Genomic DNA, 27,868 nt, shown 5'->3' with positions numbered 1-27,868 from the left:
CAATCATATGACTTCTTTAAGTCACCTCAGAGAGTGAGTACTCCACTTTGTCCTAGCATCTTGAGAAGCAGATAAATATAATGCGACACTGCCATGAATTTGGTGAGTGCCGGTCGGCCCAGTATGGCATGATAAGAAGATTCGAAGTTAGCATCTTCGAATTTAATAAACTCGGTGTGGTAGTTCTCCCTCGTGCCGAAGGTGACTGGAAGAACTACCGTGCCAAGTGGATGCATCGCATTACCTGGGACAATGCCGTAGAAAGGAGACTTGCTTGGAACCAGCATGTCCGTGAAGTCTAGACCCATCTTTCTCAAAGTGCTGTTGAAGATGAGGTTGAGACCACTCCCGCCGTCGATGAGCACCTTGGTGAGCCTGACTTCTGCCACCACCGGATCCAGGACCAGGGGGAACTTACCGGGCTCCGAGAAGCTTGTCCACTGGTCATCACGGGAGAACAAGATGGGGACCTCTGACCAACGGAGTGGTCACGGTGCCGCTGGCTCGACGGACATGATCTCCCGGAGAAGCAGTTTTTGTTCCCGCCTGGGACCGAAGTCTCCATCTCCCCCGAAGATGACGTTGACGATCTTTGAGGCATCCTGGAACTTCGTGTTGTGCGTTTGGTCCCCTTGGTCGTCATCTTCGAGTTCTTTGTCCACTGGCTTCTTGTTCTTCTTGCCACCACCGGGATTGCTAAACAACCTCCGGAGGTGGTAGCAATCAATTGCCACATTATTGGCACCTGGATGCCATGGGCATTTCTTCTGCAAGAGCTTCTCGAACTCTTCTTGCGTTGTTGTCTTTTTGCCTCGCGAGGGACGATCCACAGCCGCGATGAGATCATCTGGTTTGCGCTTTCGGGATGGACCCGAGTAGTCCCGCTAGCTCTGGTCGTTGCTGTTGTCATTTGGACGCCTCAGGTTGCTATCATTGCGCCTCGAGAACTGCTCCCTCATCTTTTCTTCCTGCTCGAACCAATCGTGCATCATGTCACGAAGCCCTACAACAGTTTTCGGTCTGTTCCGCCCAAAGTGTCTGTAGATGCCTTGGTCGGTGATGCCGTTGTAGAAGCAGTCGATGATATCTTCCTCCGAGATATTCGTAATGATAGCACCGACATCGAAGAAACGCTGTGTATAGGACCGTAGGAGCTTGTTGCGTTCCTGTTTACATTGAGCAAGATCGTGACCAGTACCTACATGAGTGATCACCCCCTGGAAGTTGTCGATGAAGACCTTCTTGAGTCGCTCCCAGGAGTCGATCGAGTTGTTGCTGAGGCTCTCCAACCACGTGAGCGGCGCAGGGTCCAAAGCTATCGGGAAGTAGACGACCTTGGTGATGTTGGAGCCCCCTGTGACTTCAATGGCGGTGGAGTAGCAACGTAGCCATTGCTGAGGAGCTTGTTTACCATCATACTTGGTGATGCCGATCGGCTTGAAGCCCTCAGGGTACTTGTAACTGCTAAACCGTGCGGAGAAAGCTGGAAAATGGTCACTGCAGTCAGTACCCTCTATCTCGGCTACTTCGCGCTCTTTGCGCCTGGAATCGATCACGGACCACGCATCGCGTCCTTCATTGATTCGCTGGCGCAGGTCTTTTGGAGGAGGCCGGTGATTGGCCTGTCGTGGGTTACCCCCTGGAGGTGGCTGCTGCCTCCCGCCAGGGGCCTGACTCCCGCGACCGTTGTCGTTGTTGTTGCTGCGTTGAGGTTGAGGACGGCCGCCTGCCGTTCGACTGTGAGCCTGGCTTCGGCTTTCGCCCACGCGCTCCTCCCTGAGGGTAGACATCGGGTTTTGTTGATCAAGCTGAATCCAAGCCCTCTGTGTGTAACAAAGTGCTTGACGCAAATTTGGATCGTTACTGCGCTCGAGTATAGCCGTTACCCTGGTGATGTTGGCCACCGGAATTCTGAAGCCCCGCTCGCTTACGGCAGCAAATTCGGCGTCAAGCTCACGATGCATAGATCGCATGCGCTCATTGACCCTCCTTCGGCGGGATGCGCGAGCTCTGTTCCTGGTCCTCCGTGCCTCACGATTGGCGTCGTTTTCGTCGCCGGCGTTGGCTGTGGCCTCATCTTCATATACCGCATCAAATTCAACGATGGGCAAGTTGCCATCATCCTCGCCTTCTTCCGCCATCAGCACCTAGCGTGAGATGAGCTCATCAGAGCTCGCGTCCACTAGCTCGATCGACTCCTCTGCCACGGTAGCTAATGGCCTGCCCCCCTGAAAAGGCAAGGGCTCGAGGTGTGCCACAAGTCGGTCTTCGGCCTCGAGTAGATCAGAAAGTTTCATACCCTTCCAATGCATGAAACGCCCCTCCGGAGTGGAGGTGATCATCAGACCGTTGGCACCCAAACAACCCGAAGCCCCCCGACGTGTGGTGGCTTCAGGCTTTCCGAGTTGGAGTAAAGAGTCCAAGTCCTTCTCCAATGTGGAGAGGGACTCGGAGATGTTGGCCTCCTAGAGATCAGTGGCCAAATTGCGTAGACCGAGTTGTGATCGGCAACGCGAGACCTCAGATTGGAACGAGTCTAACCCGAGAAAGGTTGAAGCATCCCCTCATCAGAGGTGACTAAATGTGATACAAATATTAGTCCCAGGAGGCTGATAACACATTTATTATATCAGATGGTTCATTACCGTAGAAACCGTCGAGGTAGCGGGCACTGAAGCGCCACTATCAAGAGGGACAACATAAGGACTACAAGCCAAACTAAAGTGCCAATGAAATTTAAGATAATATCAGAGTCTTGCGCCATGGTAAGCTTTTTGTGGAGACCCTGAACCACAGGCAAAGTTGGGTGCAGGACGGCGACCTACTCGAGGTCTTCAGGAACGAAGTTCGGATCTTCCTCTGTAAAAACTAGGCAAGAGTGAGTACATCCGTACTCAACAAGTCCAACCACACCCACGGAGGGGAATAATAAAGATCATGCACAGGATATATCAAGGATAAGGCTAGGGTTCGTTTGCGATAAAGCGAGGTTTTACACATGCAAGGGTTCATTTAATAAAAGAGTTCTCTCAAAACATTTCTATAGTGATCGAATAATAAGTGGGTTTGATCCTACACAAAGGATCCAAGTTTTAATGCTACCAGACTCCACATCCACAGTAGCTCACGGCACAACCACCGGACACTTTCAAAACAACTCACGCCACAAAACCAAGCATCCCAAAATGTCTATTGAAGTGACCATTCCGTAACTCGTCCAATACCGTGGACACGGCTATTCGAATAGATTTTACACTCTGCAGAGGTTGTACACTTTACCCACAAGTAGGGTACCGCACTACGAACACCTTAGTGTCGCTGCGGATCCTAACAAAGCCATTACCCACCTTAGCTGAATCTAACTAGCCAACACGGAAGCAACCATGGGGTTAATGACCTATCAACAAAGTCATAATCGGGACATAACTCACACAGATCGTATTCCTTCCCCATGATCTCCCATTGCTCACCAGCTCTCCTTTTGGCTAGCAGAACAACTAGTGGGGTTTATGCTAAGCCGTTGCCCACACAACGGTCGAGTGGTTGTACGATAAGTGAGTTAGGCAAGATGACACCTCAGTTCATCCTTACATTGACAATAGGGACATCTCCCAACCATGCTCAACCACAAAGGTACAAGCTCACTAGTGGCATTTCACACAGGAAACACCGTCCATCTCGTTAAGTTATATCTTTCTTTTATTTTCCTGAAATCCCTTTTTATCTTTTAAAACACTCACACCTTTATTTTTGATAAAGCACGTTGTGGTCATGGTTAAAATATAATAAAGAGAATAAAAGGTCCTAAGCATCTCTAGCTGTAGTTAACGTCCAACAAAGCAAATTCTATATAGACATTAACCTAGGTCATCATGGAATAGTCATAGCAATCAAGGGGTGGCTATCCAACCATGTCTTGCAATAAAACAATGCATTTTATAAAACAGGTCAATAGGTTCTATTTATAAAATTGGGATAAATATGCATCAAAGGATGGGATTGGACTTGCTGTCCTTAAAGCCTTCCGTCCTCCTCGAGGTACGGGTCTTCGGGCTCCGGCTCACGGTCCTGCTCCTCCTCGGTCACACCGTCGGCTACGACACACAAACAATCACACAATAAAAACAAAGTTCACCGACAAGCTAAAAAAAGAGAGGGAAATAGAGAGCTTCGATAAAAAAATAGAGAAGACTATTATATTTGTCGGATGTGGATCCTGAGACTTGGAGAAAATATTTGATGCGTGGTGGAGTTTGGAATTGATTCGGAACAAAATGTCGCATGAACTTATGAGTTAAAGGTCATTTAGGGAGTAGTTTAAAAGGACGAGGACCTATTTGTAATGAAATAAAGAGATAGAAGGAGCTCTGGTTAAATATTTGGGAGAGGGAGGTGGAGGGTTGCGGACTGCATAAGGAGGAAAAGTGGAGGGGATTATGCACAAGTCTGTCTTTCTTCTTCCTCGAGACAGAACAGGATGGGGAGGGGAACGATAGAATGGGGGGGGGGCAGGCCATGGGCGCCGGTCCCCTGGTGCATGGCAATGCCCGGGGAGGAGGGGAAAATGGAGAGGAGGCCGAGGGGGTCCGATTCTGGCCATCACCTCGTGCGGAGACGGTCTACGGAGGGCTGTCCACGGGGATGGGTGGTGGCTGGCAATGGTGAGCGGCGGCGGCGAGCTGCAACGCGAGGTAGAGGAGGGGAGGTGCTGGGGCGGTGTGGGCGGAGTGAGGGGCGGCTTGGGGTCTGATTTATAGGCCGAGAGGAAGAGGGGAGATGGCCGGCATGGGAGGGTCACGGGTAGTACAGGAACCTCGCCATTAATGGCGGCCGGGATGCTCGGGGACAAGGCGTAAGCTGCGAGGGTGAGGGGACGGGACGGAAACAGGCCGGCGCAGCAGCGGGCCACACGCCGGCTTGGCGTGCACGGGCAGCAAGCACGCAGCGGCACAGCGAGTAGCAGCAGCCGCGGCGGCCGTGGCGTGACGCGGGCGGCGTGATGCGATCGTGCGTGCACAGCCAGCAACGGGGGCAGCGGCGGGTCGTGCGCTGGCCCGCGCGTGCGCGCAAGGAGCGGGCTACAGCTCGAGCAGGCAGCAGGCAGCACAGGGGAGAAAAAGAAAGAGGAAGCCAGCGCAAAAAAAAAAAGAGTCCGGGAAAAAAAGTTAGAAGAGAGAAATAAAATGGATTTGAACAAAATATGAGAAAAGAAAAGAGGGGACACGCGCGCGGCACCGACGATCGCGGCCGGGCAGGCGCACGCGGCCGACCGCGACACGATGGTGATGCAACAGGACGGCAGGGCCAGCGGAAAAGGAAAAGGGACGGGCGGCTCCAAGGAAAAAGAGGAAGAGACTGAGCGATGTCGGAACAGCGGAAAATCGGGAGGTGGGTTTCGGGAGCTCAAGCGGCGGAAAGGTTTAAAAGATTTTTAAGCGAGTGATTGGTAGTGCAATTTAAATAAGATAAAAATGAGAGCGTTACAAAGGTTGTTGCAGTGCAGGATGGAGTCGCGCCGAAAGCAGACTCCCCCTCGGTCCTCGTAGCGGATCCATGGATTGACAAGTCGTCGAGATTATCAACGAACTTGTCGAGGTCGCTATGAAAACCCGCCGTGGGAGTTTTTAGCTTCATGTCGATGAGGAATCGACAAAAACTGCCCGCACCATCTGCGACGCAGACCCACGAGCCAAACGTCGTGCCCTGAGAGGGTACTGACCTGGTGAACTAGAAAGATGCCATCGAGTTCGCCGGTGGATCTTCGACGCGCTCCCCTACCTAGTGCACCAGCTGTCGGTGTTTTACCGGCTGCCCACCGAGGGGTATACCCAAGGTGGTAAGTTTAGGTGAGGATGTTTTACCGGCTGCCCACCGAGGGGTATACCCAAGGTGGTAAGTTTAGGTGAGGATGTTTTACCGGCTGCCCACCGAGGGGTATACCCAAGGTGGTAAGTTTAGGTGAGGAGACGCCGAGATCAGGAACTCGAAAGTGCAAGGAACACAAGATTTAGACAGGTTCGGGCTGCGAGGTACGTAATACCCTACGTCCTGTATGGTGGTTTGTATTACCTTGGGTGTAGATGTTGTATTTTGAGGGGGTCCCTACCCTCTTATATGTCCGACAGGACAGGGTTACATGAATTCTAGTCCAATACTAGCCAAGGAATCGTACCTGAGTACAACTCGAGTAGTTTCCTTCTGTACCGACTAGTCCTACTCTCATACGAGTAGAAAACAATATAAATAAGAGATAAAGCAAGCCTTATCTCCTAATCCTGTTTAAACTACGTTATGTACACAGTTAAGTAGCCCCGGGTCTGACACCAGCCCTTAGCTACATCCTGCACGACCAGAGCCTTGTGGCGGTGCACGAGGAGGCCTCATCATCTTTCCACCGTCAACGCCCTGTTCGCCAGGGCAGTGCCACGCATGTGTTCCCAGGGCAACATGGACCCGGTGGTCATCTGCTGCAGCCTGTGCTCGCCTGCGCTGATGTTTTTGGACATGGTCATGAGCAGGTACGGCACGCATAGCAACGTACGGAGCGTCAACCTCTCAGGGATGGGGTGCGGCGAGGGGTTGATCACGGTAGATCTCTCGGTGAGTCTCCTGCACGCCATGCCTCGCGGCGCGCGTGCTGGTCGTGTCGATGGAGATACTCATCGAACTACTACGTGGGCACAGAGCACTCGATGATTCATCCCAATGTTCGGAATGAGCTGCACCGCAATGCTCATGTCCACCTCGGCAGCCAGCGTGCAGTTCTGGCTCCGCCAACGACGACACCGCGTACCGCTGCGTGTTCCAGGAGGTGGACAGGAAGGGCAACCTAGGGACTAGGGCCGATATCGGGTTCCCTGTCGTCGCCGGCGACAAGCTCAAGGTGAACCTCGCGGCGTTCGCGCCCGGCGTCCTCCTAGCCTTGGAGCTGCTACTAGTCGCGTTGTCCGCTGCTGTTGGGGGATCCTGTGCCGCCAAGATGGCAGCACGTACCGGCCCAACTTCCGCAAGGCTTTCCAGCACTTCTGCGTACACGCAACGGTGATGGAGGTGAATGGTGGACACGGTGCAGCGCGGCCTCGGCGTCTCGGATGATGACGTGGAGCCCTCACGGATGACACTGCATCAGTTTGGGTACACGTTGAGCAGCTCGGTGATGTATGAGCTGGCGTACACCAAGGCCAAGGGGCGGATGAGGAAGGGCGACCGGGTGTGGATGATCTCCTTCGGCGTGGGCTTTGAGTGCCGGCCCGGACCTAACACGGCTAACAGGCCTAACCCGATTAGGCATGGGTATTTTGCCCTGGCCTACTAGCCGTTGGGGCGGCCCGCGGCCTGTTAAAGGCCCGGTGAGGGCGCCGGCTCCGTCATATGTGTTAGGGTCTAAGTTATAATCTTCATCGTTTGGGACAAGTATTTTACCGTGCGGTGCTACCTTGTGCACAACACACCAACCTTTAAGATGCTTTTTGGTTTGGCACGTATATGGGATATAATAAACTTGTATAGCCTGTTGGGCCATAATATAGACATCGTCTCCTGGTAAGACGGAACCCTGCCGAATTTCGACTAGCCCAAGATTAGAATATGTCCGTCTCGTTACTTCAGGATCAAACCAATGATATTTGAATATGACAGGATTAAGAGGTTTGGAACCATGAAAACTGAGTTCGTATATTTTTTCAATTCTTCCATGATATCATATGTGGAGGCTGTGATAAAAATTTAGCTAGGTTTCGTGAAAGTTTCTCAGCTACGATGCGTAACACCTCGGCAAGTTTCATGATTTTCTGACCAAATTTGCTTTTTATACAATTTAAAAACAACCGGATCCCAAATCTGTGGTCATGCTTCGTGAACATGAGATGTTTGAAATTCTTATCTGTTCATGAATAAGGTGTCGAAGTAGGCTCAATAATATGAATATCATTTTTTGATTCATTTTTTTCCACTCTTTGAATGACTTGCAATTCAAATTTGAATTATTCCAAGAAATTCAATCAAATGAAATAAATTGACTAAATATAGCAAACAATTCGAGTAATGTGTCAAACTTGCATATGTAGTTCAAGGTAATCTAGAATCACAACAGAAAAAGTTTGGGCGGAAAAAGAAAAAAAATAAATATGTTTTGCCGAGTGCCGTAGAAAAATAAATAATGTGCCAAACTTGCATATGTTTTGCGTTAAAAAATAAAAAAATAGGAAACTTTGCCGAGTGCCCGTGTTTTGGCACTCGACAAAGGTCCCTTTGCCAAGTGCCCGTGATCTGGCGCTCGACAAAGTTTCCTTTGCCGAGTGCCCATGATCTGGCCCTCGGCAAAGGGTCTTTTATTCCTTCACAGGCTACCCGAACACTTGTGCACTACGTCGGCTCTTTCATTCCTTTCGTCGCCCAGCTCCTCGCCGCCCAGCTCAGCTCCTCGCCGCCGCGCCCTAGCCGCGCCCCGGCCCCCGCCGCGCCCCCGCCACACCCCGCCCGCGCCCCGCCGGCCGCGCCCCCGCCGCCCAGCCGCTGCCGCCGCACAATGGACTCGGAGCTGGCGGTTCAAGAAGAAACAGGAACAAGTATCAGAGCGCTTAGCATGATCATGATACCTTGCAAGTAAGTAATCATGAAACTAGTTTGTTCACAGAAAACTGACATAGGAGTATTACAATTACCTGATGTTTCCTTCCTATACGAGGAAATAGTTCTAACCAAGTGTAGCCTATAATTATAGCAAACTTTCAATATTATTGAACCACAATAATAGTTATCCGTAAGTGAAGTCCACAAAATTTAAAGCAGTCTCACCACATCACATTTTGCTCCTTTCTGATAATTTCACAAACTCGTCACAAAAAAGACAACAATTTTCAATAAAATGATGCATCATGTTTCAGTAGCAACAGATTGCTGAATATCTGATTTGTTTGCTAAGCTTACAGTGGCTATCATCATCCAGGACAATATAAGGTTAAAGCACTAGGAAATATGAAATTCGAACATCAATGATAGATCGATAATACCAGATCAGACAAATCTCTACAATTACTAAAGCAAGCATTGATTCCCTGGTCCGTCAATTGGAGTTTTAATCAGAATTCGGATGATCGTATGTTGAGTTAAGGGTCTAAAACCATTTAGAATTAAGCTTGGCGAGTAAAATAGAAAAAGACTAAAGTGCTCGACCGACATGTACTATGTTTTGACAAAATACGTACGGTGTATAATATATATATTTTATATGCTAATCAATTTATTTATTTAGCTTCCCGTAGCAACGAACGGACATATTTGCTAGTACGTCTTAATTATATTACAGTTTTACCTTGATGCCTATGCTTGGATTTTCTCTAATTGAAAAAATTTTTTTGTTCACATATCATTTGATAGTTATTTACTATCTTATCAGCAGCATCACCCTCCGCGATGCATCCTCCGAGACCGCCGCGCTCTCGAAGTGCGCCGCCTTGGAGATCACGGCCGTCGCCACCACCGGCAGATTTGCGGCGCCTCCTCCGAGACCGCCACCAGCAGGCTTCTCCCGAAGCGCACCGACACGGGAACCACAGCGCCCATCACCACCAACATCCCCCACGCATCAAGATCGGGTACCCCCATTGTTACGTGTATTTGTTGGAATCATCGCATTCTGCCTGTATCTGCATCAGCAAACCAACAAAACCCAAGGATGAAGTTTCTCTTTGTTTGCTGTAGTCGTAGGATTTTATCAATTTCTATTTTCTCACAAAACCCGAGCTGGTCCAAGATGAAATTTCCGAGCTGGTCGAAGCTGTTTAGTTGCTTCGGCAGCTGCCTCCCCTGCAGCAACTGCTCAACCAACGTAAGCTGCTGTGGCACGATAACCAACAACAGTTATGGGGGGTAGGAATCAGAAAGCCAAGCTAGCGCTAGTAAGCAAGCTGCATTGCCTGATTTAATATCCATGTAATAATTAATATCGATGTAATAATAATTGCTAGATTTAGCTAGACCAATTGCATCTGTGAGATGATTTGTATTGTGAGATATGAGATGTAATGTATTGTTACTCTTCGAGCCGGGAACTAATGTAATGTAATGTATGTAATGTAATGTAATGTAATGTAATGTAATGTAATGAAATGTAATGTTTGTGAACTTTGTGAATTTGTCCGTTGAACTCTTGTAAAACTATTTTGCATTGCTTGTTAACTTCATCGTTAAACTCTTGTAAAACTTGTGCAGCACATGCAGGTGCACTTGGGGTCCGGTTGTTTTCAAATTGTATAAAAAGCAAATTTGGTTAGAAAATTATAAAACTTGCCCAGATGTCATGATATCATATATGGAGGCTGCGATAAAAATTTGGCTAGGTTTCGTGAAATTTTGTCAGCTATGATGCTTAACACCTAGTTGGCCTTCACATGAAATCATGAAATTTATTTGGACATGTTTCGGTTTGTAAGCATCGTATGTTACAACTTTCACGAAACTTTATCAAATTTTTATCACAGCCTCCACATATGATATCATGACATCTGGGCAAGTTTCATGATTTTCTGACCAAATTTGTTTTTTTACAATTTAAAAACAACCGGACCCCAAGTTTGTGGTCATGCTTCGTGAACATGAGATGTTTGAAATTCTTGTCTGTTCATGGATAAGGTGTCGAAGTAGGCTTAATAATATGAATATCATTTTTTTGATTCTTTTTTCCACTCTTTGAATGACTTGCAATTCAAATTTGAATTATTCCAAGAAATTCAATCAAATAAAATAAATTGACTAAATATAGCAAACAATTCGAGTATGTGCCAAACTTGCATATGTAGTTCAAGGTAATCTAGAATGACAACAGAAAAAGTTTGGGTGGAAAAAGGAAAAAAAATAAATATATTTTGCCGAGTGGCTAGAAAAAGCGCTCGGCAAATCACACATTTGCCGAGTGTCCGCGATACCGACACTCGGCAAAGCTAACGGCCGTTTGCTGTCGTTCGCAGCTGACGGAGCTTTGCCGAGTGTAGGGCACTAGACAAAACAGATTTTGCCGAGTGTTATTGTTTGCCGAGCGCGTGACACTCGGCAAATCTATTGTTCGCCGAGCGTTTCTTTTTGCCAAGTGCAGCACTCGGCAAAGGTCTTATTCGCCGAGTGCCCGACGAAATGCTCTCGGCAAAAATTTTTGCGCTCGGCAAAGGTGCCGTCTCCGGTATGTAGTGAGTGCTTAAAATTTATCTATTTCATATGTCCCAATGACTAGACGACGAGCTTATATGTATGGTTTTTCATATGTTGTTTGACGAATGGCCACAAAAATGTAGACCACAGTACATCATATGCACATGCAAGTATTAAGTATCTTCATCTTTAATACTGTCAACCTCTTAGCGGCCACTTTAAGTATATGTATTGGCTATATTGTTAGCTCTAGATGACATGGTAAGTATCTTCATCTTTAATACTGCCAACCTGTTAGTCAATTCAGTATATGTGTTGGCTAGTAAGTGTATTCAACCACAGTAGGCTTAGATTATTAGTCTTGCTCTAAGGGTTACTAGCAGCCATATTGGAGGCTAGAGTGGTTTATGGACCCAATAGAATTTTAGAGCCTATTTTTTTGCTTCTGGGCCTGTTAATATTTGATGCTGGATTGCTGGCTCAGTACATGACATATGACATTGATCCCATGCTTGTTTGTTGTATATTTTTTTCCAACTAGACTACAAACAAAAACCCTAAAAACCAACCAGTAAAAACTTGCAGGTAAAGTTTATGGTCTGACCATAAAATTACCAATACGCTTTCTTCGGCCGACTTAATTTGATAGTAAACAAAAGCCAGCCCATGATGGGCTAACTAATCTGTACAAAACACAAAGAAACTAGCCGAAAGTACAAGAGCTGGTTATACTTCTTGTGATCCTCACCTTTGCTTTCTGCTGCAAGATTCCTTCTATAATCTAGATATAATTCCTCTCTTTTTCTTCAGTCATTTATCGTTTCTACTGAAGGAAGTTAATACATGTGACAGAGAAAGAGGAGGAAAAGGTTGATTGCATTATGAGCATTGACGATGGTAGCTGTGATCTTGGAGCAGGCAGAGTTCAAAAGATGTGCTAATTCAAAGTGTGACAGTAGAAACTGGCCGAAAGTACAAGAGCTGGTTATGCTTCTTGTGATCCTCACCTTTGCTTTCTGCTGCAAGATTCCTTCTATAATCTAGATATAATGCAGAGTGTCCACCACCCCCAGCGCCGCGGCGTGGACGCAAAAGTGCTCGAACGCCCTGCGGAAGTTTGGTTGGTAAGTCCCTACCACCCGCCGGCTCCGGACCCTCCGAGCCACGGCGGAGAGCGCGAGCAGGAGCAGCTCCGAGGCCGGGAGGACACGGGGCGCGAACGCCACGATGTTCGCCTTGATCTTGTCACCGGCGACGGCAACGAAGCCTCTTTCGACCCTCGCCCCGAGGTTTCCCTTGTCGTCCTCCTCCTGGAACACGCTGCGGTATGCCCTGTCCTAAGCGGCCGAGCAGGTACGCACGGCGCAACCGAGCCGGAACCGAGCGCCCGTCGCGGAGGTGGACATGAGCATCGCGGCGCCGCTCATGCGGAACAAGCAGTTGGCGGCCATCATAGAGAGATCAGCGCCCACGTAGTAGCTCGAGGAGAGGATCTCCGTCAACACGACCAGCGCGCGCGCGCCCCGCGGCATAGCACGCAGGAGGCTCGCCGCGAGATCCACCGCGATGAGCCCCGCGCCGCACCCCATACCTGACAGATTGACGCTCCGCACGTCGCTGCGCTTGCCGTACCTGTTGACGATCATGTCCGAGAGCGCCGGATCCGGTGCGCACACGCTGCAGCAGACGATCACCACGTCGACGTCGTCCCCCTGCGGCCCTGCCTCGCGCCGTGATGCTGCCTTGGCGAACAGGGCTCCACGGCCGAGAAGATGACGAGCTCGGCCTCCTCGCGCGCCGCGCGAAGGCTCTTGTCGGGCGGGATGTAGCTGAGGGAGGGGGGCACGCAGGTCTCCTCCCCGAAGCCCGACCGCTGCAGCGTGCCCTCGGTGAAGGAGACGACAGCGGCAGCGCCATCTTCGTCGAGAGCACCATGCATGAGGCGCGTGTGCTCGAGGAATGTGGCCGAGGGGGCGCGGTAAGCGGGCGCGGCGCGGAAGCAAGCGTACTCGACGAGGTACACCGGCCGGGGGCGGCGCACGAAGTACAGGGTCGCCGCGGCCGCCAGGAACAGCAAGAGCAGGAGCATGATGGAGCCGGCTCCGGCCTCGAGGAGGACGGCGGTGGCGATGAACGTGACAACGACGGCGCCGGGAAGCAGGCTGCCGCCGATGGCAAGCCGGCCAGCGGCTTCGATCAGGCGGCAGAGGTGCGCAGAAGACCCCATATGGCGCCGGTTGATGCAAGTCTAATCACTTAACTTTGTTGGCGAGCTGAGCATGGCGAGGGTTTGATGGTGCGGGAGAATTTAATGGTCGTCGCCGCTTGGTGCCATAGGTGTGCTCCGTCGTGACAAATGTGCAACGACAAAGTCCGCAGCAGTGAAGCAGTCGTCCTTCGCTGAATCTCATGAAGGTAAGAATGCAATACTATAATAAACCAACTAAACTAGGCTTAGTTCCACGATTAAGACACATCGACATCGCAACCCATGCTTTCACTGTAGGGGAGTATATTTAACGAGATGTGAGTGTGAACCTATTATTTGGGACAGAAACACGGGTAAAAAAAGTACAGGTTCCACCAAAATAGACAAGCATCAAATTGACTTGAGAGGGTAACACGGACTTTCTACCTCAGGTAGTAATAAATATCAGTTCCTCAATCTTTGATATGGCTATGCATATCAAGATTCGGCTGCAAACTGCAAATACACCCGCGCTAGCCCTGAATTCAGACGGTAATATTGTCATATGCGTAGCTCGCAGCTTCACAATACACTGGCGTTTGGACAACTAAAATTCAAATCAGAAAACAAAAAACCATGCTAGACCACTTCCAGGGGCCCATAACTGATCAATTTTCAGATAATAAACTGGAACCAACGACAAGTCACCTGCTAGTAATTCACCTAACAATTGTCTTCTGCTGCTGGCAGAAGATACACACTAGAATCACGGAGGACAGTAGTAGTCCACTACAAGTCTACAAGTGTAAGTACACTTCAGCAGGGGCAAGGAGGAATTTAACAGGGTATATACACAAACATTCCTGGTACTAAAGAGAGTTTGAACAAATGGGCAGATAAATTATGAGATCCAGATAACAAACTGACTATGATGGACGCATGCTTTAATGGCATGGCAAAAAGGCAGAGTGGTCTTGCTTTAGGACTGCAGGGAGCTTCACGCGAAGGGCTTTGCCATCTACATGGTCTCACAAATGTAGGCGGCAAGTCTCTCGACAGGTCTTTGGCTGTTAGCTTTCACTCCTCCTCGGCACCTTATCTTTATGCGCGCCAAGTAATCCACCGCGATCCATGCAAAGCTAAGCCTCGCCGGCATTTCCTCAAAGTCTGGTCCGAGCATTTCCCTTGACTTCTGGACCCATATGGGGTGGTAGGTAACCTGGTACCATGCAGAGGCCTTCATCTCATACACCCTATTTTTCTCGTCATCAGATATCTCAGTTTGGTCTGTCTCAATGCTTTGAAAGGTACTCCGGAGCTCCTTGCGGAGAGCGGAGTATGCATTCTTCAACCTCTCCTTTATATCCCCCTGCTTCCTGCTACTGTATTTGGGAAGTGACCATATGTGCTCCGTCACAAGCTCTGCTTCAGTACGCACACCATATTGATTGAGCAGTGCGTTTAGCTGCGCTTCATATGAGCACTTGCACTGCCAGGCACTTGAGAGAAAATCTGTCGCACCAGGAACTTCCATATCTGTGTCATAAGGCAGATCATTTAAAGTGCAAGTTTCTTCTGGAACCAGATTGCCATTGGAGGCTTCTTGGATTGACCGATAAAGCCTTCCAAGGATCTTATCTGATTTATAGGTGATCGCCTCATCCTTCTGCATGAAGTCGGGATATAATTTTGGTCGAAGGGATGCTGGCATTGACACAATTTTGCCCGTCTTGGGGAAGTCCACAGCAGTTGCTGCTAGTTCCGCCAATTGAATGCATTTCTCATCCATTGCTCCATACTCACTTGTGTCAGCATGAACAACATGAGCATTGCTTATTGGACCAAGTTTCTCATTTACCATGTTCTTCAAGAAGAAATCAACAATATCCTGTTAAAAGTACAAGAGCTTATTAATAAAATGTGTTAATAAGAAATATTTATCCACAACCAAGGTTGAAGCAATTTGCAAAAACCAGGCAAAACAAAGATGCGCTTTATAAATTTTGTATATTAGCTATATGTATCAGATCAAATGGATAATAAGCATTCGCCGATGTTAATTTTCAAAAGAGAAGAGAAAGATCTAACTGATGATGAGATGAAAAAAAAAAATTATGCCAATTAGGCTGTTCTGTAAGCGAACATAAGCCACGAACTAATGGTTAGGAGCTCTTGACTTAGTTGTTGGCAACAGGGCTTGCAGCAAATTATCCAAAAGGGGTATGGTATCCATCTAAAACTGCTACACCAGCAATTTGGTAAGTTAAATGTTTGATTGTACTATATAGCTATACTCATCCAAGAATCAAATAAAATAATATCGAAATCCAGCTGAACATAATAGGCTTGCAGGCTCCATGATCTGGATCTTCAGAATTTATCTAGCCTTTAGCCACTACCTAAAACATACTCCCTCCATCCCATAAAAAGTGCAATCCTGCGTTTGAAAAAGAATCCCATAAAGAGTGCAATCCTAGAAATTAGATCTCTACTACCTTCCTAATTAAGTGGTCTGATTTAATTTGCATGCCAAAACTAACCGCATGTGGCAAACAAATGAGGGCATGAGAGTCATTTCACGCCACCACTGATCTGTCTGAAAAAAACTAGAATTGCACTCTTTATGGGACGGAGGGAGTACAAAACAATAAGCACTCCCTCCAGTCAAAAACAAGTGACTTTTTGCAACCAAACTATTTTAACTTGGACCAACTATATTGTTGTGAATGTAGATTCTCAAATGAAAATGTATAAACATATGTCAGTTATGCAAATGACATTTATGAAGTTCCTGCAGATTACACATGTATCCTGTGCTGTATTAGAAAGAAACGTTAGAGCTATGTGTAAAGTGCATTAACTAGAAAAATTGTTAACAGTACAAATAACATGTTTGATCTTGCATGATGCATACAAACAATTTCATGCAACTATCTATTGTCCTGTACAAGACAGTTGGTCAGTGAAAACTGAAAAGCAGGTATATCTAAGAAATGATGGTAGCTGACTGGGTCCCTAAACAAATGTAGGTAAATCTATAGTCATCTGATCTGATAATCAAATGGCAGACAATATAACCAACTAAAGATATAGCTCAAAAAGTCTAGGACTTCCCATGCCACTCAACACTAACAAAAGCATGGAATTAGTAGGAAGAAATAAAATCTCTGGTTCAGGGTGGAAACTATGGTACAATTCCGATGACTGTTTATGCTCAAGTTCCTTGCTTCAGTAGCTACGGCAGGGTATGTTTTAATACGAACACTAACATGTCAAGCAGAAATCATTTATGGGAAGACATCCAAATATTGAACAAATATATAAGGGAAGAAATGCCTAAATGCCAAGAATAGTTGAACTTACATGTTGCAGTACTTGACGTGGCAGCTGTTTTGCTTCGGCTGGGGTGTAGTCCATAGGGTTCCAGCTCTTTTTGCCTGGTGGTATAAGCTTTTCATCCCATGTCACAAAGTAGAGATCCCCATCAAGATCACTCCCAGATGCTTCATTGGCATGTGGCCTCTCACCTTTCCTTGGGAAGACCAAGCAATCAACAAGATGATGCAGTTCAGGCACATCAACAGCTTCAAGGATTCGGACATCCCCTGGATGAAGGCATGGGTTCTTCGCCATTACAACAGTACCCACAATGGTCTCTGCATTTTTGTTTGCTGAAGAAAATCTTGGTCCATGCTTCACCAGACAATTATTGAGCGATGGAGATGAGGCCCGAATGAAGCATTGCCCTTGTTCAAGGATCCCAAGTTCATCAAGGCAGCCCATCAACCACCTTCCCTTTGGCACAAAAATCCTTGTTTTCTCCAAAAGACCCAATAGCTGTGAAGACCTTATAGCCAATAGCATTGCTTTCAGGTGCGGTTCAGTTCCAGGTGAAAAGCCAGCACTCAGCATCAGTGCCGCGGTGTTTCCTTGCTCAGCACAAGAGGTGGTTACAACATCAAAAGCAACATCAGTGTCTGACAAAATATTGTTGAGATTAGATAGCATGGCTTCCTGCATTTGTGAAAAGATAGCATCTGAGACATTCAAGGAGGACAGTAATGTGATAATCTGACGGTTTAAGAATCCTGGCTGGAACTTTGTCCATGAGACCACCTCTAACACAGTGTGGGCAGACTCAAACTTGTGCATGCTTGGCCTCAGGGAAAGTCGTATCCCATCATTTTCTCCTTGCCAGACAGCTATAACACCCTTGAAGCCTGCATACCTAATCTGGTAAGCGGATGGGGGGTTATCTGTTAGTTGAAGTGTCTTAGCGACTTCCATTGCAAGGTCCGGCGTAATCTTGCCAATTCCATCAGAGAAAATGTACCCATTGTGTTCAACTTCCTCGAGACACTCATCAACCTCATGTGGCTGCATCACTACTGTTGCATATGTAGATGAGAAGCACTGGCCCATCCGAGCAGCATGCTTTGCTACATTCTTACTAGTGAACCGCCCCATCCATGTCCTTATGCTTTCGACTGTTCTTGTTCTGTCCTCAGCGAAGAACCAAGCCGACCTGTCCCTCAGCTGGTTCGATGAGAATGCAAGAAATGAGTACTTCCTGCCACACATGTGAAAACCCTCAGTCAGAAATGTTTTAACACGCTTGTACACTGTTGTCTTATGCGGGATCGACTTTGACATCAAATCCTTGACGATTTGCGCTGCAGAGAAGTGTAGCACATTACTGTTCAGTTGCTGCATCCCCTCATCCATAAAAGTTACCCTCAAGAACCTGTCAGCCACTTCACGATAATGCCGGATAACACGGTTAGAGCGCTCCACTTCTGGTGGCAGACAATAAGCCCTGGTGGGTGTTATCACCACTCTCCTCACCTCTGAATTTTCATCCCCAATCTTTTTGCGAAGAAGTTTCGGGTTCCTGGCAACCCTATCCTGCAGATTCTTCAGTCTCCGACATGCATCAAACACTGGACATTTGTCCCCCCAAAATTCCCTCAATGCAGCCAAGTTCACCTCATCCTCCCTTCTCTGGAGCAAACCAAAGAATTCAGGCGTGAGCTGGTGTTGATTTATCACTCCCTTGTGCACCAGCGCATTCACGAGGAACAGCACCGGAAACTTGAGCCCCTCTGCGTGCTGCACGCAGAAGAATAGGTCCTGCATTCGTTCCGCATACTCAGGCTCATCACGCACTGTGAGCCCCCGCCTTGACCCCCACCCGCCACCGCACTCAACGATTTCCACCCTCCTCTCCCTCATGTATGCCAACGCGCGTTCCATCTTTGGCCAGAACCGCCTCGAGAATGTGACCCTGTACACCCCACACCGCCCGATTGCGCCACTGGGGGTGATGTCGGTGGTCCTTATCCACGGGTCGTCATCGTCCAGAAGGTCGAACGGCACGGACTCGTGGATGTCATCATCAGCCGTGCGGTAATAGACTTGGGGCGTGGAGGACAGCCGGAGCAGCAGCGAGCTGTCGAGCTGGAACACCCTGACCTCTGCAACTTCGCGGATGGGGAACTCGAGCTTGACGTCGCAGCGCATGACCACGGCGGCCTGGGGGTACTCCGGGTACGCGAAGGCGGTGTCGCGGGTGAAGACGAAGCGGCAGGACCCGTCGAAGGGGTCGACGGAGAACTCGAGCCCTGCGTCCGGCCCGCGCCAGGCGGCGATGAAGGCGTCGGGGGCCGTGAGATCCCCGACCTCGAGCCGCGAGTCGGTGAAGCGGAATGGCGTGACGCTGCGGCGGCGGGAGGCGCGGAGGGAGCTATCCGGGGCGGAGGCGGCGCGGAGGGGCTTCCGGGAGAGGATGAGCTCAGACCGGCCCGCGGCGTCCGCGGCGCGGCGCGCGGCCTCCGGACGCGCGAAGTGGACGAATGCGTGCGGGGGCACGCGGTCGTAATGCGGCGGCTGCCCGGCGGCGGGGGCGACCGCGGGGAGGAGGAAGTCGGGGTAGGCGTCCGGCGGCGTCCAGGAGGTCTTGACGCGGCAGCGCCAGACCTGGCCCACCTCGGTCTCGAGGAAGTCGGCGAGGTCTCGCGCCTTGACGGTGGCGTCGAAGCCGCCCAGGCTGACCTGTGTGATCACCAGGTCGCCCGCGCGCGGCGCCGGGGGCGGGGCGGCCGCGCCCCGCAGCGATCCCATGGGTGGCGGTCGCCGCTGCGGGGTTGGGTGGGCGCCGGAGGGGAACAATTTGTTTTGGTTTTTTTTTTTGGGTGGTGAAGGGGGGGGGGGGGGGGGGTGGCTTGGCTTGGTTTGGATTAAACGAATCTGAAGGGTTTAACCGTTTTGAGGGACGGATGGGTGCAAACGCGAAGCGTGTGTGGGTCACTTGGTCGGTCAATTGGGTGTCGTTGCCTCGTTGGGAAGATTGAACGGAGACGCCGTAATTTAATTCCTCTCTTTTTCTTCAGTCATTTATCGTTTCTACTGAAGGAAGTTAATACATGTGACAGAGAAAGAGGAGGAAAAGGTTGATTGCATTATGGGCATTGACGATGGTAGCTGTGATCTTGGAGCAGGCAGAGTTCAAAAGATGTGCTAATTCAAAGTGTGACAGTAGATCTATTGTTTCACCTACCCACCTTTACCGTAGCCCATATCTTTTTTACGCACCTCCCCCTGATGCCTTTCTATAACCCTGACCTCTAATCTCAACATTTACCTTGCAGCTAAACATCAGTGTGATATGTCTAGCTTTTCACATAATTGGGAAAAAAAATTGTGCAACCTCGTGGGCCCTCGTGGGCGTTCATTATTTCTAATCAACATTCTAGAACAACGAACGATTCATTGGAAGTTTCAACCTGGATATGCACATATTAACAACATTTTTCCTAAAAAATATATAAATAGTAGTGGGACGTGAAAGCATGTATCCAAAGTAAGAATCTCGATCCTTAATTAATTTTTTTATTGTTCACTCTAGGCACTCTTGAGTTCAGTTGTAGACCCAAATTCTCACTTAAGAGTGAATTATTTAAAAATTAAGGGCAGTATAGTATACTTGATTCAATGTTGATTCTATGAAATGATTCTACCGAATGAACCAAGGATTATGAGTATATCAGACTTTATTCTATATTCAATGTGAGCTATTAGCTAGAAAAATAACCGCTTCACCTAATTCGCTTCTCGCATAGTCACTTTCTGTTAAAATTGAACCTAGAAGAGAATTACTTTCGGTTACAAAATCACTTGCCTCAGAATCACTTCATTTATAATATAAGAAAAGGTCACTTCATTTATAAAATAAGAAAAGGTAGCTCCACCAAACTTAACCTAAGACGATAGGAATGCAGCCTTGTGAAACTCTAAATTCAAAGAGAGTGAGTTTCTAACACTTATACAGACATACAGTTCTACCCCATCAATAACTGCAGTGAACATGAAGACTACCAGCAGTTTACATGAAACTTCGCGCATTATTAATATCAACCAAATTTGAAAAAAGAAGCATCCTGAACGTCAGCGTAACCGTGTTGCTCGAGGCATCAGAAAGAGGATCAGCAGCACTTTTTTACATTCAGATGGGCCGCAAAGAGCTCACCCCATAAAAAATTATTCTATAATTCCAACAACAGCGAGACCAAGGACCCCTTGGCGGCAGAAAATTAATGTATGAAGTAAAAAATGCATGAACACATTGCTCCCACAGGCAGAGGCCCACTGATGCAGGAAGAACCGGAGAAGGTTTTCATGACTCGTATATGGGTACTGGCAAGAAAGGGAACGGAGCCACAGAAGCATAAGCAACTGGAGGGCGTGATTGGACACGAGAAGGTTTCCTGTCTTCGTGCTTCTGTCTCGCTCTTTCGTCGTCCTGCAGGTCAGCCGCGTAAAGAACTCCATCGAGCTCACTTTTCTCAGTCAGATTGTGCACCTTTTGTTCGTTAGGCAGCCGATGTAATAGAAGTCCAGCCATGAAAGCAGGGAGATATAGCAGGCTTCCATAGAACATTCTCCTTGCAGTTTTCGGGCTTGGTTCCAGCACAAACGATAGAGCTCCAATGGTAAGGCCCATTGTTAGTAGTGATGCTTCAAGACCGAACCACTCAGATGAGAGGCCCCCTGTGTTGTCTCACATATAAGTAAGATCTAAAATTGAAATTAAAACTAGAAAATTAATATGATTAATACTCACAGTTGTAGGCAAACAATCCCAAAGGCAGCATGTACAGGCAATTTCTGAGCGATACCCATGCAGTTTTTTTGCCAGTAGGGTCAGCAAAAGAAAACATACGGTATCTGCATCAAGCAGCCAGTTACATCCATAGAACAAATAGTGACCAGAGTTCTCATCTAAACAAGAGACTCTTTACAGATAAATCTGCTAGTAATGAACGGAGACAAGTGAATTACCCTCCAGCAAGGTAATCATCACGACACAAGTATGCGAGCGCCATAAAATGGGGTATTTGCCAATAGTACAATGCAGCAGGGAGAATCATAGCATTTAGTGACAATTCAGTAGAAGCTGCTGCCCACCTGTACAGAGGGAAACAGTAAATGATCGCATCTTGTAAAAGATGTAGATAGCTCTATTCAACAGATAAAATAGGAGCACAATAATATATAACAGCAAAATACTCTACAGCAAGAATTGGCCAATGTTACACACACCAGAAGTTTTCCACAGACCTTCTACAAGATCTAAAGTAGAGTGCAAGGCATCGTGGAGGGGTGGATATTGATCAGGATTGATCCAAAAAGTGATCAAGGTCACAGTTTTGTATAGACTTTTTTAGAGTCATTCACATTTGGGATATCAAACTTAATGCAGCTTGCCAAATAAGAGAGAATTGATTCTCAAGAGAGCATATCAAATGGAACTCTTAATTTTACTCTATCCCCGTGTAGCCCAGGCGCCCAGCCCATAGTCCAAGGCTCCAAGCACCCCCAGAGAAACTAGTTCAGCTATTAGGGGTTTTGTTTCATCCAGTTACAAGTTGCTTTCAAGTTCAAAATTTAACCGCTACAGAAAGAACCTTTCCTTGACCAATTACTGTGAAGTATACATGCTTCTTCGATGCAGAAAATATGTTCAGCGGCATTAATATAAATAGATATTTTAAACTGCAGTTCAGAATACCAACAAATGTGTTCAGTAAGTAACATACCCCAGAAGTGGTGGAATGGCACCAACAACTGCTCCTACCCATGTATTAACTGGGTGAATTTGCTTCAGTGGAGTATATACAAATGCGTACAGAACAAGATTAGAAGCTGCAAGCCCAGCTGCCAAACCATTAGCCTGCACAAACCTTGCCAAATTTTGCATGTTTAGTTCAAGTGTCAGCTTTCTACCAACTTCTGCAGCTGAGCAATTTCGAAAGAAAGTACACATATACATGTATAAAATGCAAAGAGAAAGTAAGAACCTTCCAGGCCAACAAAGCTGTTCCTGCAGCTCCAACACTCGTAGCCCACATGGCAGCATGTGCAGGACTGATGCGACCTGATGGCAGGGGCCGCCGCATTGTCCTTTTCATTTTAGCATCATTTTTTATCTCGAACACCTGAAAGTAGGTGTGAATGATCAGAGAGAATACTGAGTTGTGTTGGCAGTTAAAGTAACTAAGCAAGTTCACTCTCTCCACTCTCAAGACACTAACAACCATATTAAGCAGAGCTATCCATATGGTGTAAATGTGTGGGAAAGTGGATACATTAAGGAATCTAATATGTTCTGCAAGATCATGAAGCAAAAAAGATTTGAATAAATAGTTAAATACTAATGCAATGAATATTGATTTACAGCGCCAAAAAGTAAGAAACATGTACCTGGTTGAGGGTATTTGCAGATGCCGCAACCATCATTGTACCAGCGCATGTGCAACAAAGTCCAGCGATGTCCACGACATTGCCACTACCAAGCACATAGCCAGCCCCCGAAGTTGCCACAACAAGAGCACTAAATACCATAAAATTTTGGATGGATTATTAGATAAAGAAGTCCAAGGAAAGGAGAAATTTCTACTTCAGTCATCAGCTATAAGTGGTCTCACATGAACAGACAAAATTGAATTCAGAATCACAAGATTGTCTGAACCTATTATAAGTGAGGTACCACAGTACTATCATGGTTCGTAAGGCATCGCCTAGGTGACGACTAGGTGTCGGGGCTGTGCTGGGGTCCAAGGTGTCCCTGTTGCCTAGCCAGGATGGTCTATGGCGTCCGCGTCAGGTCCAAGGCATCGCCGCGTTCTCTGGGTGCCCTGGAGGATGAGGCTGCAGCTATACACGAGTGTCGCACGGGAAATCATAGGGCGCATAAGTGAAATTGAGGGGTGGGTGGGAGGGAAATCTAGCTAGGGCCACAAAATTGAATGCGCCATGCAGGTATACCTGGCCAATCTAGGCACAATCGAGAGAGAGGGAGAGGGAGAGGGAGAGGGAGAGGGAGAGGGAGGGAGGGAGCGAGAGAGAGAGAGAGAGAGAGAGAGAGAGAGAGAGAGAGAGAAGAGAAGAGAAGAGAAGAGAAAGGGAAGAAGAGGGAAGCGGAATGGAACCTGGAACTCGCGGTAGGGAATCCTCAACGATCCTGGCCAATCTAGGCACAATCGAGAGGGAGGGAGGGAGGGAGGGAGGGGGGAGAGAGAGGGAAGAAGAGGGAAGCGGAATGGAACCTGGAACCAGCGGCAGGGGTCCTCAACGACCCCGCCAGTCTCCGCCTGTCCGCGTACACGACACCCCGCGTCTCTCCGTCAATCTACGACTACGACCCGGCACATCTCCTCCATTCCTCAATCCCATCCGGCCCTGCCTCTCCGCTGGTACACAGTCCCACGTGTCCCCACTGGTCCACGACGCACACACATGCCTCTAGTCTCTAGTCTCCAACAATATTTGTGTCATCCCCGTTCCCTCTGCTCCCCAGGTAACTATTCGCCTATTCATCTCCCAATTCTTGTGCTTGGATCAGCCAATTACCTCTGCTATGTGCCGTCTTCCCTCTCCTCTCCTACTTTCGCTGCTATACTCTTATCCTTGTGCTTGGCTGTGCCCTGCTCTGCAATTGTAAAATCATGTGCTCTTGTTCTTTGCACACTGCAGCCAACAAGGCCACAATGGAGAGAGCAGCTTCTGTGGCAGGCAAGTATGATCCCAAGATTGATCCAAAACGAAGACCAGCAAACTCGAAAGATCCAGGCTGGGAGTGTGGCTAATCGGAAGACCCTAAGGAGCGAGATAAGGTGACATGTAAGCTGTGCAACAGAGGATTGCAGGAGGAATTAAAAGGTTTAAGAAACATCTAGCTGGTGGATATGGAGATGTGCTTCTATGTTCAATGGTTGGCACTGAGCTAAGGAAAAAGATGGGAGAATACTTGGATGCCAACAATAATGCTGAGGAGGATGGAGAGCAAGATGAAGATGAAGATGAAGATGAGTTTGATGATTGATACTGAGAGCTGAGAGTTGAGAGATTTCAGACTTATGCATCTGCTTTTGCCTTATGCAATATGCATGCATGTTCAACTAAATTTCGCTGTCATAGTATGTTTAGGATATATCTATGGTGTCGGCTAGGCATTGTGAGGGTGTGGGTCACCACATGTCGCCTGAACACCTTAAGAACCATGACTACTACATGCAGATACACTATGTACAGATATTAGGTGAACCAACAATTCTTTCACAAGAAAAAAGGTGGTAAACTGAAAATTTTGATACCCAGTTCATAGCAAGTTAGAATTGAAAATCCCATTGTATGACAATGTCCCAAGGACTTAAATATCCCAAGAAATGGCAAATCCTCAAAATTTCCAGGAAAAAATGATGAATGACCATATTTCTAAGCAAAGCGCCAAAACGAGGCTAGTTATGCATAAGTTCTGGACAGAAAATGGACTATCACAGTTGTGCTTTCATTGAGTTTTGATTTGCAGTCCCAATCCAACTTATATATTCAAACATGATAGGTGATAATAACAATGCACATGGAATGAAGAGCACAGGGCTGAACGTAGAGGTCAGCAAGTTCTGTGCCACGGATTACAATTGCCATTCAAGCTCATATATTGATTAAAAAAAGGGAGGATCTAACCACATTTGCGATATGATATATAGCCAAAACAGAGAAACTTAACACATGGAACCAGAATGATGGAGCAAATAATCCTTGGTTACAGAACCCTTTTTTCAGGGGAATCAAAAACATCTTGCCCGCCTGTCTACCAAATATCTCAATTAGTAAAATACTAAAATGGCATTCAGTTTTGTTACCACTGTAAGAATGCCAGTTTTGTACAATGCTAAAGTTAACAGGGGTGTTTTACAGGAGATGTTTCTATTATAGAGGACAGGCAGACAGTTCTTTCCCCTACAGAAACGACCTTTATTACTGATAACTAGGATAGATTATTCTGGTTTCATGTGCTTAGCTAGCTAGTTCAAAACATGGACATTGACAAGTGTGCTGTGATTGAATTTTGTACCACTGTCTCAATCCCATTTATACACTCCAACCAGAGAAGAGTGTGTAATGTTCTAACAGTGTAGTGGCCAGATCCAGACAAAGAACGTTACAGAAGGTTTCTTTATTAATTTCAAGATTCAAACATAGCAGAGGCAGCGGTTAGGTAGTGCAATCTGCAAGCTAATAGGCAGAAATTACATTTAGCATCATGCTCATGTACAATTAAAAATGAAAGGAATGTCCAACACAAAAGTAAGAAGTGTCTTTTTTCCTGAAGTTCCGCATACTTAGAATACATTAAAGCCTGATATACTTCGGGAAAAGGAATCACAATGGTTAAGTTTGAATACTCAGCATCACCCACAGGCCACAGCAGAATTCTCACTTAGCAACCAGTTTGTGTAAAACTGACTGTATGGATTCTACACGGCATATACATGAATACATATCTAAGTTTTTGCTCAATTCTATAAACCAAAACTGTGCAAGACATGTCAAAGATCAATGTTAATTCGAAAAAAGCGCATACAAAATTCAAAGTTCTACATTTTCTTAGAATCCAACATAAGTACCAAAGCACATACCCTTACTCTAATATGATTCGATTTGAAGCACCAAGATAACATTCACAAGGAACAAACACAAAAGTCACATTGCCGAACTTGTGGTCCTTAATCTTCTACAGTTGCATAGGGCATCGGGCCAGCTCAGCTCAACAAAAGGAAGTTGTAGAACTTGTTACAAAACCAAATTGCATCGAGGGCAACAAAACCTATTTAAGGCGCCGCTATGCCCAGTGACAACTCTAGCTACATGAAACGAAGGCGTGTTTTTCTCAATTTATCTCGGATGCTATTCCAAGAAACATTACAATAGATCCATGGCGAAGAGGAAGAGCAAATCGCGCACCTGAGACGAGCTTTGGAGAGCTCCCAGTAGCACCTCCCGTAGTGATGTAGCGCGTTTGAAACGGATCCGGCCTGCTGCGAGACGGATACGGCCGCCGCTTGTTCAATGACGTTGTTCGCTGCGGCGGCGGAGGGTGCGGTGGAAGAGGCACGCGCCGAGGCCATAGGAGCGAGCGACGTGGCCGGGTGGTGGATGGGGTCGGGGAAGAGGCGCGAGCGGAGAGCCCTCGCGGCGGAGGCGGCGGTTGCGCTGCCCCTCCACATGGCGGCCGCGGGCTGCGGCGCGGGAGGCGACGACGATGCCCGGTTGCCGGTGGGGATGGGAGATACGGCGCGAGTCCAGGTCGTGATGGGTGGTGAGCTGGGGAGAGAAGGCCAGGAGTGACATGGGCATATGAGATGGGCCGGGCCCAAGTTCAACTCACCCAGGTCGCGCATTAATTAGGCCCTCCACGGTACAACAGGTAAGCATCGCCACAGGGAAACGTGATATCCTACTACCGGTAGTCTGAATGCGAGAGCGCGTTTGGGAGGGTTTCGGCCAGTTCTGCTTCTCCTGTGAAGCACCGTTTCATGAATCCCAACTCGGCGGCTAATCGTCGTCACAGCGTCTCACGAGCCAAACGAAAGGTTATTTTGAGTAACTTTCTTGATTTTCCGTTCGCTTTGTAGGTGATATCTGGTTATTACTACTTTCATGGTCTAAAAACTTGTTCCATGAACAATCTATGCTCGACTTGCTGCGTTAGGATTTTTTTTATGATTATAGTGCGGGCACGACACAGCCACACAGGGGACAAGCATCTCTGGTTTGAGGACGATCTAGCAATAGCAGGTTCCTGTACTATTCATCTCTTTTGCGTTTTTCTCTTTTGTGCTTCTCGTTATTTTCGAGCGTAACTCCAAAGGTTACCACTTACCAGTGACAGGACGAGTGTAACAACGTGATTGGCCTGCTGACCACGAAACCTGAGCCGCGCGTCATTCATTTTTCTTGGAGCAAGAGCGGGAATAGGACTAAAGGTACGATGTTCATGCTATGTAAGTATGTAACCTGTTGTCCCTGATTTTCTTTCATAACTTGGCACCAATCTGAGGCCCTTAAATTCCATCTAACGGAACCACCATTGCAGATTTGGTCATTCCTAATGCCCCAACCACCGGTTGAGTTCGTACCGGCGGTGATAGGTTTTTACCGCCGGCACTAAAAAGCGAATCGTAGCAACGTTCT

The 27,868-nt window shown here is 47.5% G+C and overlaps 2 protein-coding genes and 1 pseudogene across 2 annotated transcripts; all 3 read right to left on the bottom strand.

Annotated features, from left to right (window-relative positions):
* Positions 1–12,185: 12,185 nt before the first annotated feature.
* LOC112892575 lies at positions 12,186–13,372 on the bottom strand (annotated as a pseudogene).
* A 585-nt stretch (positions 13,373–13,957) lies between these two features.
* On the bottom strand, positions 13,958–19,517 carry LOC112893464 (probable RNA-dependent RNA polymerase SHL2). The gene is made up of 2 exons (XM_025960809.1): positions 16,697–19,517; positions 13,958–15,221 (listed from the first exon to the last, which is right to left on the bottom strand). The coding sequence occupies exons 1-2, from the start codon at positions 19,451–19,453 to the stop codon at positions 14,352–14,354; spliced, it is 3,627 nt and encodes a 1,208-aa protein (XP_025816594.1). The 5' UTR covers positions 19,454–19,517; the 3' UTR covers positions 13,958–14,351.
* A 1,017-nt stretch (positions 19,518–20,534) lies between these two features.
* LOC112894651 (protoheme IX farnesyltransferase, mitochondrial) lies at positions 20,535–27,011 on the bottom strand. Its single transcript, XM_025962420.1, has 7 exons — positions 26,639–27,011; positions 23,093–23,222; positions 22,690–22,827; positions 22,429–22,562; positions 21,671–21,796; positions 21,453–21,556; positions 20,535–21,379 (listed from the first exon to the last, which is right to left on the bottom strand). Exons 1-7 carry the CDS (start codon positions 26,899–26,901, stop codon positions 21,006–21,008), a joined length of 1,269 nt encoding a protein of 422 aa, XP_025818205.1. The 5' UTR covers positions 26,902–27,011; the 3' UTR covers positions 20,535–21,005.
* Between the last annotated feature and the right edge of the window lie 857 nt (positions 27,012–27,868).

Source organism: Panicum hallii, chromosome 5 (genome assembly GCF_002211085.1).
Source record: "Panicum hallii strain FIL2 chromosome 5, PHallii_v3.1, whole genome shotgun sequence".
NCBI lineage: Eukaryota > Viridiplantae > Streptophyta > Magnoliopsida > Poales > Poaceae > Panicum > Panicum hallii.
Note: the sequence above shows the minus strand (reverse complement) of the source record. Positions and strands in the feature narration are given on the sequence as shown.